The sequence below is a fragment of the Mustela erminea genome, chromosome 9 (assembly GCF_009829155.1).
Source record: "Mustela erminea isolate mMusErm1 chromosome 9, mMusErm1.Pri, whole genome shotgun sequence".
Taxonomy (NCBI): Eukaryota; Metazoa; Chordata; class Mammalia; order Carnivora; family Mustelidae; genus Mustela; species Mustela erminea.
In genome coordinates this window covers 54967158-54979794 of record NC_045622.1, presented here as the reverse complement: position 1 = coordinate 54979794, position 12637 = coordinate 54967158, and the positions used below count along the sequence as shown (strand labels likewise).

The following is a 12637-nucleotide window of genomic DNA, read 5'->3' as shown; positions in this document are numbered from 1 at the left end:
CTACTAAAAAGATAAGGTTTCACATAAACCAGCAACCAGTACTGATGCTGTCTTCCTCATAACCAGAACATAGGATCTAGGAATTAATGAAAGGAAATAAGAACAGATCCTCTTACAATCATCCACTTGCCGAATTTTTGCCTCCATTCCTACAAGTAGAGGTCTTAGTTGCCTAGGGAGGAATACTTTTACAGAGGACACAAAGAATAGTTTCTCTTAACTAGAACCTGAGATTGCTACTGGCCACTTGGGTTCCTCAATCCAACAAACCAATAGACGAAAAAAAAAGAGTTTACTATATTGGCTGGGTGATTGATACTGATTATCCAAAGTAGGTATGATTGCTGTTATACCTTGAGGACAAAGAGAAATATGACTGGAATCCAGGGAATTATAAGGTATTCCTCTTAGAAGTGTCATGTCCATTAACCAAAGTTAATGGAATTTCTGCAAGATGAAAAGAGTTCTGAAGATGGATGGTGGTGATGGTACAACAACGTGAAGGGACTTACGTGAATGCCACTGTACATTTAAAAATGGTTAAGACGGGGTGCCTGGCTGGCTCAGTCAGTAGAACACCTGACTCCTGATCTCAGGGTCATGATTTTGAGCCCCATGTTGGGTATAGAGATTATTTAAAAAATTTTTTTAATGGTTAAGATAGTAAATTTTATGTTATATGTTATGTTACCACAATTTTAAAAAGCATTAGTAGAAAACTACCATAACCTATTAAAAAAGGATTCATAACTCTGATTCTTCAGGAATGATCATTTAGGATATCATGCCAGTTAAAGAGCCCAAACTGCCAAGGTGCCAGATAAGGGAGAAGGAAACATTAAATATGTGATGAAGGAAGGATTCATAAATATGTACTATGGCCTCTGGACCAGTTAAGAAAAGATTATTGTAGCAAATACATATATTTTCTTCTCTGCTTGTTGTGTGTAAATTACTAATGGTGAATGACTTCGCAACTTAGTTTTTAGGTTATAAAATATCTATTTGGCACTGTGACTGCTTTAGAAGAGAAAATGATATCATTCAGAAATGGATACAGTGACCTATGGAACGGTCTCATATCCCTTTATAGAAGAGGGTGAAAGTATCTTCATGGAAAAGGAAAAGATCCTTCACTTAAGATGAAAGCATATTGTGATTAAATACGGAGAGAAGAAGGAGAGTAGATGTTGGGCTTCCAAGGGCTGGGAGGCACCAGTCATCTGCCTATTTGCTCTTGAACTTTATTCCTTTCCTTTGTGTTCTGCTGTGTATTTTAAGGGGCCAGGGTCACCCCTAACCTACACTTCCCAGACCATCTTTCCAATTGGCTTCCAGTGAGATACTGCCAAGGGAGGGATTGGTGAGACTGGAAGGCCAGAAGAGGGGGAGAAGCAACTCTCTCATTTGTTTCTGACAGCTTGCTGGCGGCAGCAATGCTGCACCGGCACCCCTGCTGGTGAGGTTCCAGCCCTGACTGGGGCAGCACATCTGCAGCAGATCTAGAACTGGGGCAACAACCTCTCTAAAAGCCCAGCAGCAGGGACAGGCTTGTGGCCTGAAGTCCGGGAGTTGGGAGGCATCTGATCTCTGGGCATCAATCTTTTTCCTTCTTGCTCTTCCAGCCCTTCCACCACCTATAAAACCAATTCCCTCTATTTATTGTTGCTAATATTTAGGTGGAATAAAAGTACTCTGATTATGATTTTTTTCAAGAGTCCTTCTCTTTTAGAGGTATACACTGGATTATTACAGATGAAACTACATGAATCTGCAGTATTCATTGATAGCTAGATACGTCTGAGATTTTTCTTAAGACTAATTTAAGGTGGGGTGCCTGAATGGCTCAGTTGGGTAAGCATCTGCCTTTGGCTCAGGTCAGGATTCCAGGGTCCTGGGACTGAGCCCCATGTTGGGCTCCCTGCTCAGGGGGGAGCCTGCTTCTCCCTCTCCCTTGGGTGCTCCCCTGCTTGTATGCTCTTGCTCACTGTGTCAAATAAATAAATAAAAGCTCAAAAAAAAAAAAAAGAGTTTGGGTATGGTGGGGGTATAGATTAAACAGGATTGTCTGTGACCTCAGAACTGTCAGGCAATAATCATTAGGTGATGGGTACATGGAAGTTCATTTTGCCATTGACTCTACTTCTATGCGTGTCTGAAATTTTCATAATAAAATGCCAACTATTATCTCTCCCCATGACAAACATTTAAGTCCCCTCAATTTGCAATACCTCAAGTAGTTTTCATATTCTTGACTTGACCCTGACTGATATGTGTCTGGTCATAGAGAAAGCCTGCCAACACCAAGGAAAAAAAAAGATGCGTGCATGTGCCTGAGAAAGTAAGTGATAGAAAGATGAGAGAGAAGTTACGCACATGATGAAGAAAGACACTGAGATGCATGCAAAGCCCTGACAACATGCTGTGCACCTGTATACAGCCATATGTGAATCCAGCATTCACCTTAGGACTTTACAGGTAAATGTGCCAAAAATTCCCTTTTGGCTTTATTGGGGTTTTGGGGGGAAAAATTATTTATTTTAGAGAGAGTGCACACATGCAAATCAGGGGAGAGGCAGAGGGAGAGAAAGAGAATCCTCAAGCAGACTCCCAACTGAGTGCAGACCCCAGTGTGGGTTCGATCCCATGACCCCAAGACAATGACCTGAGCCAAAACCAAGAGTTGGATGCTCAACCAACTAAGCCACCCAGGCGCCCCATAAATTCCCTTTTTTGCTTGAGCTAGTTTGAGTTGACTTCTGTCACTTGCAAACAAAAGGAGCCTAATGAAATCCCTAATACAATGATCACTACTATTATCCAAACTTCTTGGGTAACTAACCAACCACTATTATCACTATAAACTCCATCGCAACTGCCATCATCACAACAAATATTATCACCATGACTTTTGCCTACACCATCTCTAAACTGGTTAACATCCATTGAATAGGTACTTGTGACAAAGTACTGACTCCTCAACCAGCTGCTTCAGATCAAAGATGACTAAGACAGAGCCTCTGCCCTCATAGTGCTCACAATACTTTTGGGAGACTCTATGTATTTCACCCATTTATCTATTATTTACATATATATACCTAATTTGTGAGACATAAGTCACAACAGAATATATAAACTTCTAAAGTAAGAGGGAAAACATTAAATTCAACAGATGCTTAGAGAAGGGAAGAAGTATGGTCTAAAGCCATCAGGGAAGGCTTCTGATAGGGAGAGGAGGAGGGTCTGAATAGGCCCTTGGAAGATATGCAAAATCCATATGAGAAGAGAACGTAATGGTCATAAGCATGGTCTTTGGATCAGATGGACTTCATTAAATTCTGGCTTAGTCACTTATCAGCAGTTACTTAACATAGCTGGGCCTCAAATTCCTCATCTATAAAACACAGATAATAAAAGGACACCTGCTTCATAGGGCTGTTTTGAGGATTAAATGTGTTAACATGTATAACATGCTGAAAACAGTGTCTGGCACATAGTAAACACATGTATATTGCATTAGCATTATTATTATGATGTATATTGCATTGACCATTATTATATCATGGTCAGAGGCATAGACTGAACCAAGGTGCAGAATGGGAACATACAAAGCTCAGTAGGTTTGTGAAGGGATAAGTCTGGCAAGAGCAATATCCACAATTTACCAGTGACCAATCAGAGACAGGGAAAGTGACTTGCTAGATACCTGAGGGTCTCCTAACAGCATAGGAGAGTGTGAAGACACCCATCTGAGCCCTAATCATTCTTTGGGGCCCCATTCCCATGACTTCCTTTCATAGGAGCTTCGGTAGGCAGCATTTTTCCCTGCTCTGAGCACTCACAGCCGTCTTCATAACACTTTTGAGCGGCTCTGGGCTATTACCTTGCACCCAAAGGTTCATGAGGGAACACATGGGATGGACCCTATTATGTTGAACTTACTGTTCTTTGACAGCCAAATTGGGTGGCAGGGAGGTGAGCCCATTGCCTGTGAGGAGCAGGACACGGAGGTGCGGGAGAATCCCCAGATCACAAATGGCCTCTGCAGTCAGGCTGTTGAAGGAAAGGTCCAGGAACTATGGTACAAAGATAAAACATGACAATGATGCTCATACATGAGGTGGGGGCTCACCATTTTTTTTAACCTTCTAGGCAACCCCATCACTCATAAGCCTCAAACCTTCTTGACTCTCTGGATTAACATTCAAGACCTACTATAGTCCGTTCCCGGCCTATTTGCTAGCTTTAGCTCTCACTACAAATCCTGATTTATCCTGTGGTGCTGACCAAAGTGACTCCTTCCCTATTTCCTGCACCACCCCACCTAGAGGTGTTTGCTTGAGCTTTTCACTCAACTTGGAGAGCTTTTCACTCTCCATGTATCTGAATTTAAGCCCCAGAAGGCCAACTCAAAAGCTGCTTCCTTATAAAACTTCTCTTAATTTACCAGCCAATTGGAATCTCTCAGGGAATTCTCCCCTGAATTTGGGTGCTTTATCTAGGGATACTTCTCATGGTCAGCCAGGTACCTGATAAGGAGACACACATCTGAGGAACAGGGATGTTGGTACATGGATGTGCCTAGCATAACCTTGGCACATGATGGTAGGCTAGACCATAAACTTCCTGGTCAACAGCCATGTTACTGTATCACTATATCCTTGTAACTTAGATAGGACCTGGTACATAGTAGGTGCATATAAAAAATCATCTGAAATGAACAGGTTTATGAGGGCAATAATCCAAACTGTTACTATCAACCACTTTCTAACTGGCTACCTAGATTCATGAAATAGTTGACTAGGTCAGGGTCCAGTGAGGAAACCGAGTTTCTGTCTGCAAAGACAAAGACAATTGTGATAAATGGTATCAACCCAATCTTTGTTCTTTCTCTTTTGGGCCTCTACACACTCACTTAAGCTCTCATGTGTAAGTCTGCTTTCTTTCCTCCCTCTTTCTCCACACATACTCATTGAAGCCTACTGAATGGAGGCATTTCAGCCTCTTACCCAGCTGGTTGACCACATCAGTGTTGCACAGTCAAACAGACATATAAACAAGTGGCTGTAGGCCACTAACAGAGGAGGACTGGATTTGGTCTGACTCCACTGTAGTAATCAATTGATGGATTCCATAGACCTGAGTTTAAATACTGGCCAAATTTGGGATTTGGGCAAATTACCTAACCTGAGCTTCTATAAAATAGAAATAATAATGAGTTCTTACGAAAAACTGTGTAGATAAAACGCTTAGCATGACTCTGCTACATAGTAAGTATAGTTAATGTTGGCTGTCATCATTATAACCATCTCTTCATTCAAGGATCATATGTTGAAGGCTTACTCTGTACCAGCCTGTCCTCTGCTAGCTCACAACCTAGCTGCTCAGGTAGATAAACATACATGTCTACTAAGTAGAAATGCTGCTGGGATAGAGGTCTGAACACAGACCAGTGGAAGCACAAAGAAAGGAACAGTCAGCTCTACCAGAGGATCCAGGAGACTTCACAGAGCACATGTCGCTGGAGCTGTCCTCAGAGACTAGTCAGTATTCACCAAATTGTTAAAGGCAAAAAAACAAGCACTGTAGCCAGAGACAGGAGGTAGTGTACTTTGTTCTAAGGACTGCAAATAGTTTGGGTATGACTAGAGTCCATGGTATAAGAGGGTTTGAGAAGACTGGGCAGACTATGAAAGGTGCCAAGCACCAATGGAGTGATGAGTTCATGCTGCCATCAGCAAATTCCAAATTTTGAGAGTTCACACTAATGGGTGATTCTATTTGGCAGGGGCAAAGATAGAAGCCTTTAAGGAGATAGACCTGGAAAGAGGACTCAGATAATCATAGGTAAAGGTGGGAAAATCCTCTCCCTCATAGCAGTCAATGAGACCTATGGATTTTTTCTCAATATCTCTCATACTGTTCCCCCCAACTCATGCTTCATGCCAGCAGCCATACCTAACACCCACTGGATATTTCAAACTCCTTAGTGAGGCTTCCAAGGCTTCCCACAGTCTCTCTTCTGCTACCTCTCCAGGCTCACCTATCACTACTCCACTGTGTTTCACTTTCCATTCCAATCACACTGAGCTGTTTCATCAGTGTGCTAGCTCTGGAGTGGGTAAACTAACACCTCTCAGCCATTTCCATCCTGCTGCCTCTTTTGTAAGGCCTGTGGGCTAAGAATAATTTTTACACTTTAAATGGTTGAAAAAAGATCAAATGAAGACTACTGTGTGAAAATTATGTGAAATTCAAATTTCAGCATCATAAAGTTTTGTTGAAACACAGCCACACTCATTTTTTTATGTGGTATCTATGGCTCCTTTCCTTCTCTAACAGCAGAGTTGTCTAGTTATCACAGTTGTGACTAGTTATAACCATATAGACCACAAAGTTTAAAATATTCACTTTATAGAATAAGTTTACTGACCCCTGTCCTAGCTGATTTGGTTACTTAATGTTGGGGCCAAATCTGCTCTCCACAGAATCAAGGGCAGCTCAAAGAAACGAATAGTTTTAGAATCACAGGTCACAGAACTTCACAGCTGACCCAGAATTTGCAGAGGGGGATACTTAAGTCTCAGAGAAAAGAAGTGGTTTGGCCAAGGAGCTGTATCAAAATAGTGGCAGAACCAAAACAAGAAACAAAGTCTCCTGACTCTCAGGGCCAGGCTCCAGCTGAGACTTTTTCAGACTGGTATGCAGAAAATCAAATCATGGCAAAGTTAAGTTTTTCTAAATTGACTGCTGAAGAATTCTACTCCTTGGGTGGCAGCCTTTCTGGCAAACAAGAACAGAAGATTCCTAACCTACTATACCTGCTGAGTCACATCAAGTTTTATTATACATCAAAGTATTCATTACTGTGAACTGCAAATTCAGGACTTTTGACAGTTTTATGTTTTTTCTTAGAGAGACCTTATAAACCACAGAGATAGAAATAAATGATTAGCCAAGAGATTTCACCTTCTCATTTACATTCGGCATCTTGACTTTGGTCTGCTCTCTTATGTAAATAAATTCCTTTGGGTAAGGCTGGATCTGCCAGATAAATAATCTTTATCAGAAGCTATCAAACTAAGAAATAGGGCATCTAAGTCAATCATGATCAATCAGTAGATTCAAGCTAGTCAGCTGTGGGATCAGAGCCTACAGTCATGTTCCCTCCCTCGGGCCCATAGGCACTTGAATTAGGGATTTGAAATAGTAGGGGAGAGGAAAACAAGATGCCTGGCACAATGCATGACAATATATGACACACAAAATGACTACTTTTTAAAAAAGTAAAATAACAAAAAAATGGAAGTTCATAAGAAGCTCCCAAGCCTATCGATAAAGGAAATGGCTACCTCTCTCTCTAGCATTTGGAATCTGTTTCCCACTGTTTATACTAAATTCTAGTATTCGATTTTATTTTTAACATAGCAAAAAATCACCAGTTGTTATCAATTTACACTCTCTGTTTCATTGGACTTTCAAGAGCTCTGCTTCCTAGACAAGTCTGAGGACAACTCCTGTTCCAAATCATAGTAAATCACCCCATCCTCAATATAGCTTGAAACCATGGAGAAAAGGTACCATTACATCTAGTATAGCATGTTTTAAGAACAAAAGGACAAATAACCCATTTAAGAAGACTGCCGTCCCAAGCAGTTAAAGCTTTTAAAAACTCTGGCATACAAAGGCCATCAAGTCTGAAATATTCACTCTTGTGGAAGAACTCTCTCTCTCTTTCTGGCAAGACTAAGTTAAGTGAGGCTTTTGTGAAGAGTGGTTGATTCTTGATGCTGGCAGATTAAATAATTAAAGTTATCAACTCTTTGGGGTCAACGCCCAGGCTTATGATGCACAGACATTCTGCTGAGATCTGAATATAAAACACTTGTACTATAAGGCCAACATGCAGGAAAGAGCAGCTATGGATGTACAAATGTCAAGAGTGTGCTACACAACTATACACCAGCAAATGTGACAATCTGGAAGAAATGGATGCATTCCTAAAAGCATATAAACTACCTAAACTGAACCAGGAAGAAATAGAAAACCTGAATAGACCCATAACCAATAAGGAAATTGAAGCAGTCATCAAAAATCTCCCAACAAACAAGCCCAGGGCCAGATGGCTTCCCAGGGGAATTCTACCAAACATTTAAAGGACAATTAATTTCTATTCTCCTGAAACTGTTCCAAAAAATAGAAATGGAAGGAAAACTTCCAAACTCATTTTATGAGGCCAGCAGTACCTTGATCCCAAAACCAGACAAAGATCCCAACAAAAAGGAGAATTACAGACCAGTATCCTTGATGAACACGGATGCAAAAATTCTCATCAAGATACTAGCCAATAGGATCCAACAGTACATTAAAAGGATTATTCACCACGACCAAGTGGGATTTATTCCTGGGCTGCAAGCTTGGTTCAACTTCCGCAAGTCAATCAGTGTGATACAATACATTAATAAAAGAAAGAACAAGAACCATATGATACTATCAATAGATGCTGAAAAAGCATTTGACAAAGTACAGCATCCTTTCTTGATCAAAACTCCTCTAAGTGTAGGGATAGAGGGTACATACCTCAATATCATCAAAGCTACCTATGAAAAACCCACAGCAAATATCATTCTCAATGGGGAAAAACTGAGAGCTTTTTCTGTAAGGTCAGGAACACGGCAGGGATGTCCACTATCACCATGGCTATTCAACATAGTACTAGAAGTCTTGGCCGCTGCAATCAGACAACAAAAAGAAATAAAAGGCATCCAAATTAGCAAAGAAGAAGTCAAACTCTCACTCTTTTGCAGATGATATGATTCTTTATGTGGAAAGCCCAAAAGACTCCACTCCAAAAAATGCTGGAACTCATACAGGAATTCAGTAAAGTGTCAGGTTATAAAATCAATGCAGAGAAATCAGTTGCATGCATTTCTATACACCAACAGCAAGACAGAAGAAAGAGAAATTAAAGAGTCAATCCCATTTACAATTGTATCCAAAACCACAAGATACCTAGGAAGAGACCTAACCAAAGAGGCAAAGAATCTGTACTGGAGCACTCATGAAAGAAACTGAGGAAGACACAAAGAAATGGAAAAATGTTCCATGCTCATGGAGTGGAAGAACAAATATTGTGAAAAAGTCTATGCTACCTAGAGCAATCAACACATTTAATGCAATCCCTATCAAAATGCCATCAATTTTTTTTCAAAGAAATAGAATAAATAATACTAAAATTTATATGGAACCAGAAAAGACCCCGAATAGCCAGAAGAATGTTGAAAAAGAAAGCCAAAGTTGGTGGCATCACAATTCTAGACTTCAAGCTCTATTACAAAGCTGTCGTCACCAAGACAGTATGGTACTGGCACAAAAACAGACACATAGATCAATGGAACAGAACAGAGAGCCCAGAAATAGAAACTCAACTCTATGGCCAACTAATCTTTGACAAAGCAGGAAAGAATGTCCAATGGAAAAAAGACAGTCTCTTCAGCAAATGTTGTTGGGAAAATTGGATAGCCACATGCAGAAGAATGAAACTGGACCATTTCCTTACATCACACACAAAAATAAACTCAAAATGGATGAAAGACCTCAATGTGAGACAGGAATCCATCAAAATCCTTGAGGAGAACATAGGCAGCAACCTCTTTGACCTTAGCCACAGCCACTTCTTCCTAGAAATATCACCAAAAGCAAGGGAAGCAAAGGCAAAAATGAACTACTAGGACTTCATCAAGATCAAAAGCTTCTGCATGGCAAAGGAAACAGTCAACAAAACCAAAGACAACTGACAGAATGGGAGAAGATATTTGCAAATGACATATCAGATAAAGGGCTAGTATCCAAAAACTATAAAGAACTTATCAAACTCAACACCCAAAGAACAAATAGACCAATAAAGAAATGGGCAGAGGACATGAACAGACATTTCTGCAAAGAAGACATACAGATGGCCAACAGGCACATGAAAAAGTGCTCCACATGACTTGGCATCAGGGAAATACAAATCAAAACCATAATGAGATGCCACCTCACACCAGTCAAAATGGCTAAAATTAACAAGTCAGGAAACACTGTTGGCAGGAATACAAGCTGATGCAGCCACTCTGGAAAACAGCATGGCGGTTCCTCAAAAAGTTGAAAACAGATACTATACGACTCAGCAATCACACTACTGGGTGTTTACCCTAAAGATACAAATGTAGTGATCTGAAGGGGCATGTGCACCTGAATGTTTATAGCAGCAATGTCCACAATAGCCAAACTATAGAAGGAGCTTAGATGTCCATCAACAGATGAATGGATAAAGAAGATGTGGTATATATACACAACGGAATACTATGCAGCCATCAAAAGAAATGAAATCTTGCCATTTGCAATGACATGGATGGAACTAGAGTGTATTATGCTGAGTGAAATAAGTCAATCAGAGAAAGACAATTACCATATGATCTCCCTGATATACGGAATTTGAGAGGCAGAGTGGGGGGGTGTGGGTGTAGGAAAGGAAAAAATGAAACAAGATGGGATGGGGAGGGAGACAAACCATAAGAGACTCTTATTATCACAAAACAGACTGGGGGCTGCCAGGGGGAGGGGAGTAGGGAGAGGGTGGTTGGGTTATGCACACTGGGGAGGGTATGTGATATGGTGAGTGCTGTGAAGTCTGTAAGCCTGACGATTCACAGACCTGTACCCCTGGGACAAATAACACATTATAGTTAATAAAAATAATTAATAAAAATAAATACATTAAGAAAAAAAAAAGTGTGCGCTACGGAACTTATAGGAGTCCCGTTCAATCTCATAGTCATCTCTTGTCCTACAGACTAGGCCTTTAGTCTCCTTTACCTGAGCCCACTGGAGCCAATCTGGCTCATTTGGACCAGGATGGGTCTCTGGCATTAGTCCATAATGCCTCTAGTTCAGCTGGCCTGATCTGTGCCAAGCACTTAACCTCTAAGGCTCCATAACCCCCACTGGATCCAGATATCCCCTCAAACTCTCCTTCCTATTCTGTTTAAACTCAATTTTCTGCACAGACCCCTCTGGCATGAAATTTGGCATTTATTTTCAGGACCACACACAATGGCCACAGATATGATACAGTCTCACCTATTTGCCACTGCTGCCACTACCACTACCCTCATGATCACCACCAAGCCCACCACTCTCTGCAGAAGACTGCTGTGAAGCAATAGTCTGACTATAAAGGCCCAGAGAGCTCCTTCCCAACAGATATAATCAGTAGGGACCTTTATACCCATTCTTTATAAAGAAACAGATGGGCACCAAAAACTCCCTACCTCCAACTTACTTCCAAGAACTTAAAGTCTCCGTATTTCACATAGACTGTTTTGATTCCATTAAATGCGAGCTCCAGTTCCTTTAAGGTTGGAAATGTATGAAATGCCTCTACAGGGAGAGGAGAAAGAGAATTAGCTACTTTTAAGAGAAAGCTGTTAAGAGTGGTTGTTTACTGGATTCCCACTGACTAAGCTTATGGTCAGGTGCCTTATACACACGGCCTCTAAATCTCTAACACCCCTGAAATAAGGGTTACTACTCTCATTCTACTGCTGAGGAAATTGTAGCTTGTGATTTGCTATAAATGGAATTGCTGGGAAGTGAAAGGGTCAAGAATTGAGTCTATGTCTAACTCCAAAGCCTATTTAAAAATTATCTTTGGGGCACCTGAGTGGCTCAGTGGGTTAAAGCCTCTGCCTTCGGCTCAGGTCCTGATCCCAGGGTTCTGGATCAAGCCCCACATCAGGCGCTCTGCTCAGCAGGGAGCCTGCCTCCTCCTTTCTCTCTGCCTGCCTCTCTGCCTACTTGTGATCTCTGTCTGTCAAATAAGTAAATTAAAAAAAAAAAAATTAAAAAAAATATCTTTGTTATTTCTTATTATAAAAGTAAAACATGTCTACCAAAAAAAGTTAATACAGAAAAAGTTCCCTTTAATCTCAATGCCCAGAGATAACCATTGAAAGTTTCATATATAATACTCCAGAATTTTTCTCATGTGTACAGTGAAACACACACACACACACACACACCTTTTTACACAAATGGAATCATACCATACACATTGTACTCTGATTTGCCTTTTTCCCTTAACAATATGACTTAAAGATTGTTCCATGCCAGAGTGCCTGGGTGGCACAGTTGGTTAAAGTGTCCAACTCTTGCTTTCAGCTCAGGCTGTAATCTTAGGGTTGTGAGACTGAGCCCCATGTTGAGCTCCACTTTGAGCCCTGTGCCAAGCCCTGCATCAGGCTCCACACTCAGTGCAGAGTTTGCTTTAGTTTCTGTCTCCCTCTGTTCTTCCCCACCTCCGCCCTGCATTTTCTGTCTCTCTCTAATAAATATATCTTAAAAAAAAAAAAAAGCTTGTTCCATGTCAAAACATATAGATCTGCAAAATGTCTGAGTTATGTTCTACATTATAGATGTATCTTAATTTACTTAACCATTCCCCTATTTTTAAAAAATTTTTTATTTTTTATTAACATATAATGTATTATTAGCCTGAGGGGTACACATCTATGAACGACTCACCTACTGATAGCCTTTGGGTTATCTGGATAAAAAGCAAGAACCCTTTTTCCCTTCTGCATGAGAACTGGTCTTT

At 40.7% G+C, this 12637-nt stretch overlaps 1 protein-coding gene across 13 annotated transcripts in view; it reads right to left on the bottom strand.

Moving 5' to 3' along the window:
* The window catches only part of XRRA1 (X-ray radiation resistance associated 1), a 65885-nt gene that overhangs the window by 35683 nt on the left and 17565 nt on the right, over positions 1–12637 (bottom strand). For 10 of the 13 annotated variants that reach the window (XM_032359571.1, XM_032359579.1, XM_032359572.1 and 7 more), the window contains 3 exons: positions 11324–11421; positions 6970–7044; positions 3943–4076 (listed from right to left, as the gene is read on the bottom strand). The exons of 1 other annotated variant lie outside the window; for it this stretch is intronic. In XM_032359571.1, coding sequence (XP_032215462.1) covers positions 3943–4076; positions 6970–7044; positions 11324–11421 — 307 coding nt within the window. The remainder of the gene's footprint in view (positions 1–3942; positions 4077–6969; positions 7045–11323; positions 11422–12637) is intronic. 2 more of the 13 variants (XM_032359573.1, XM_032359584.1) reach the window with 1 other exon arrangement.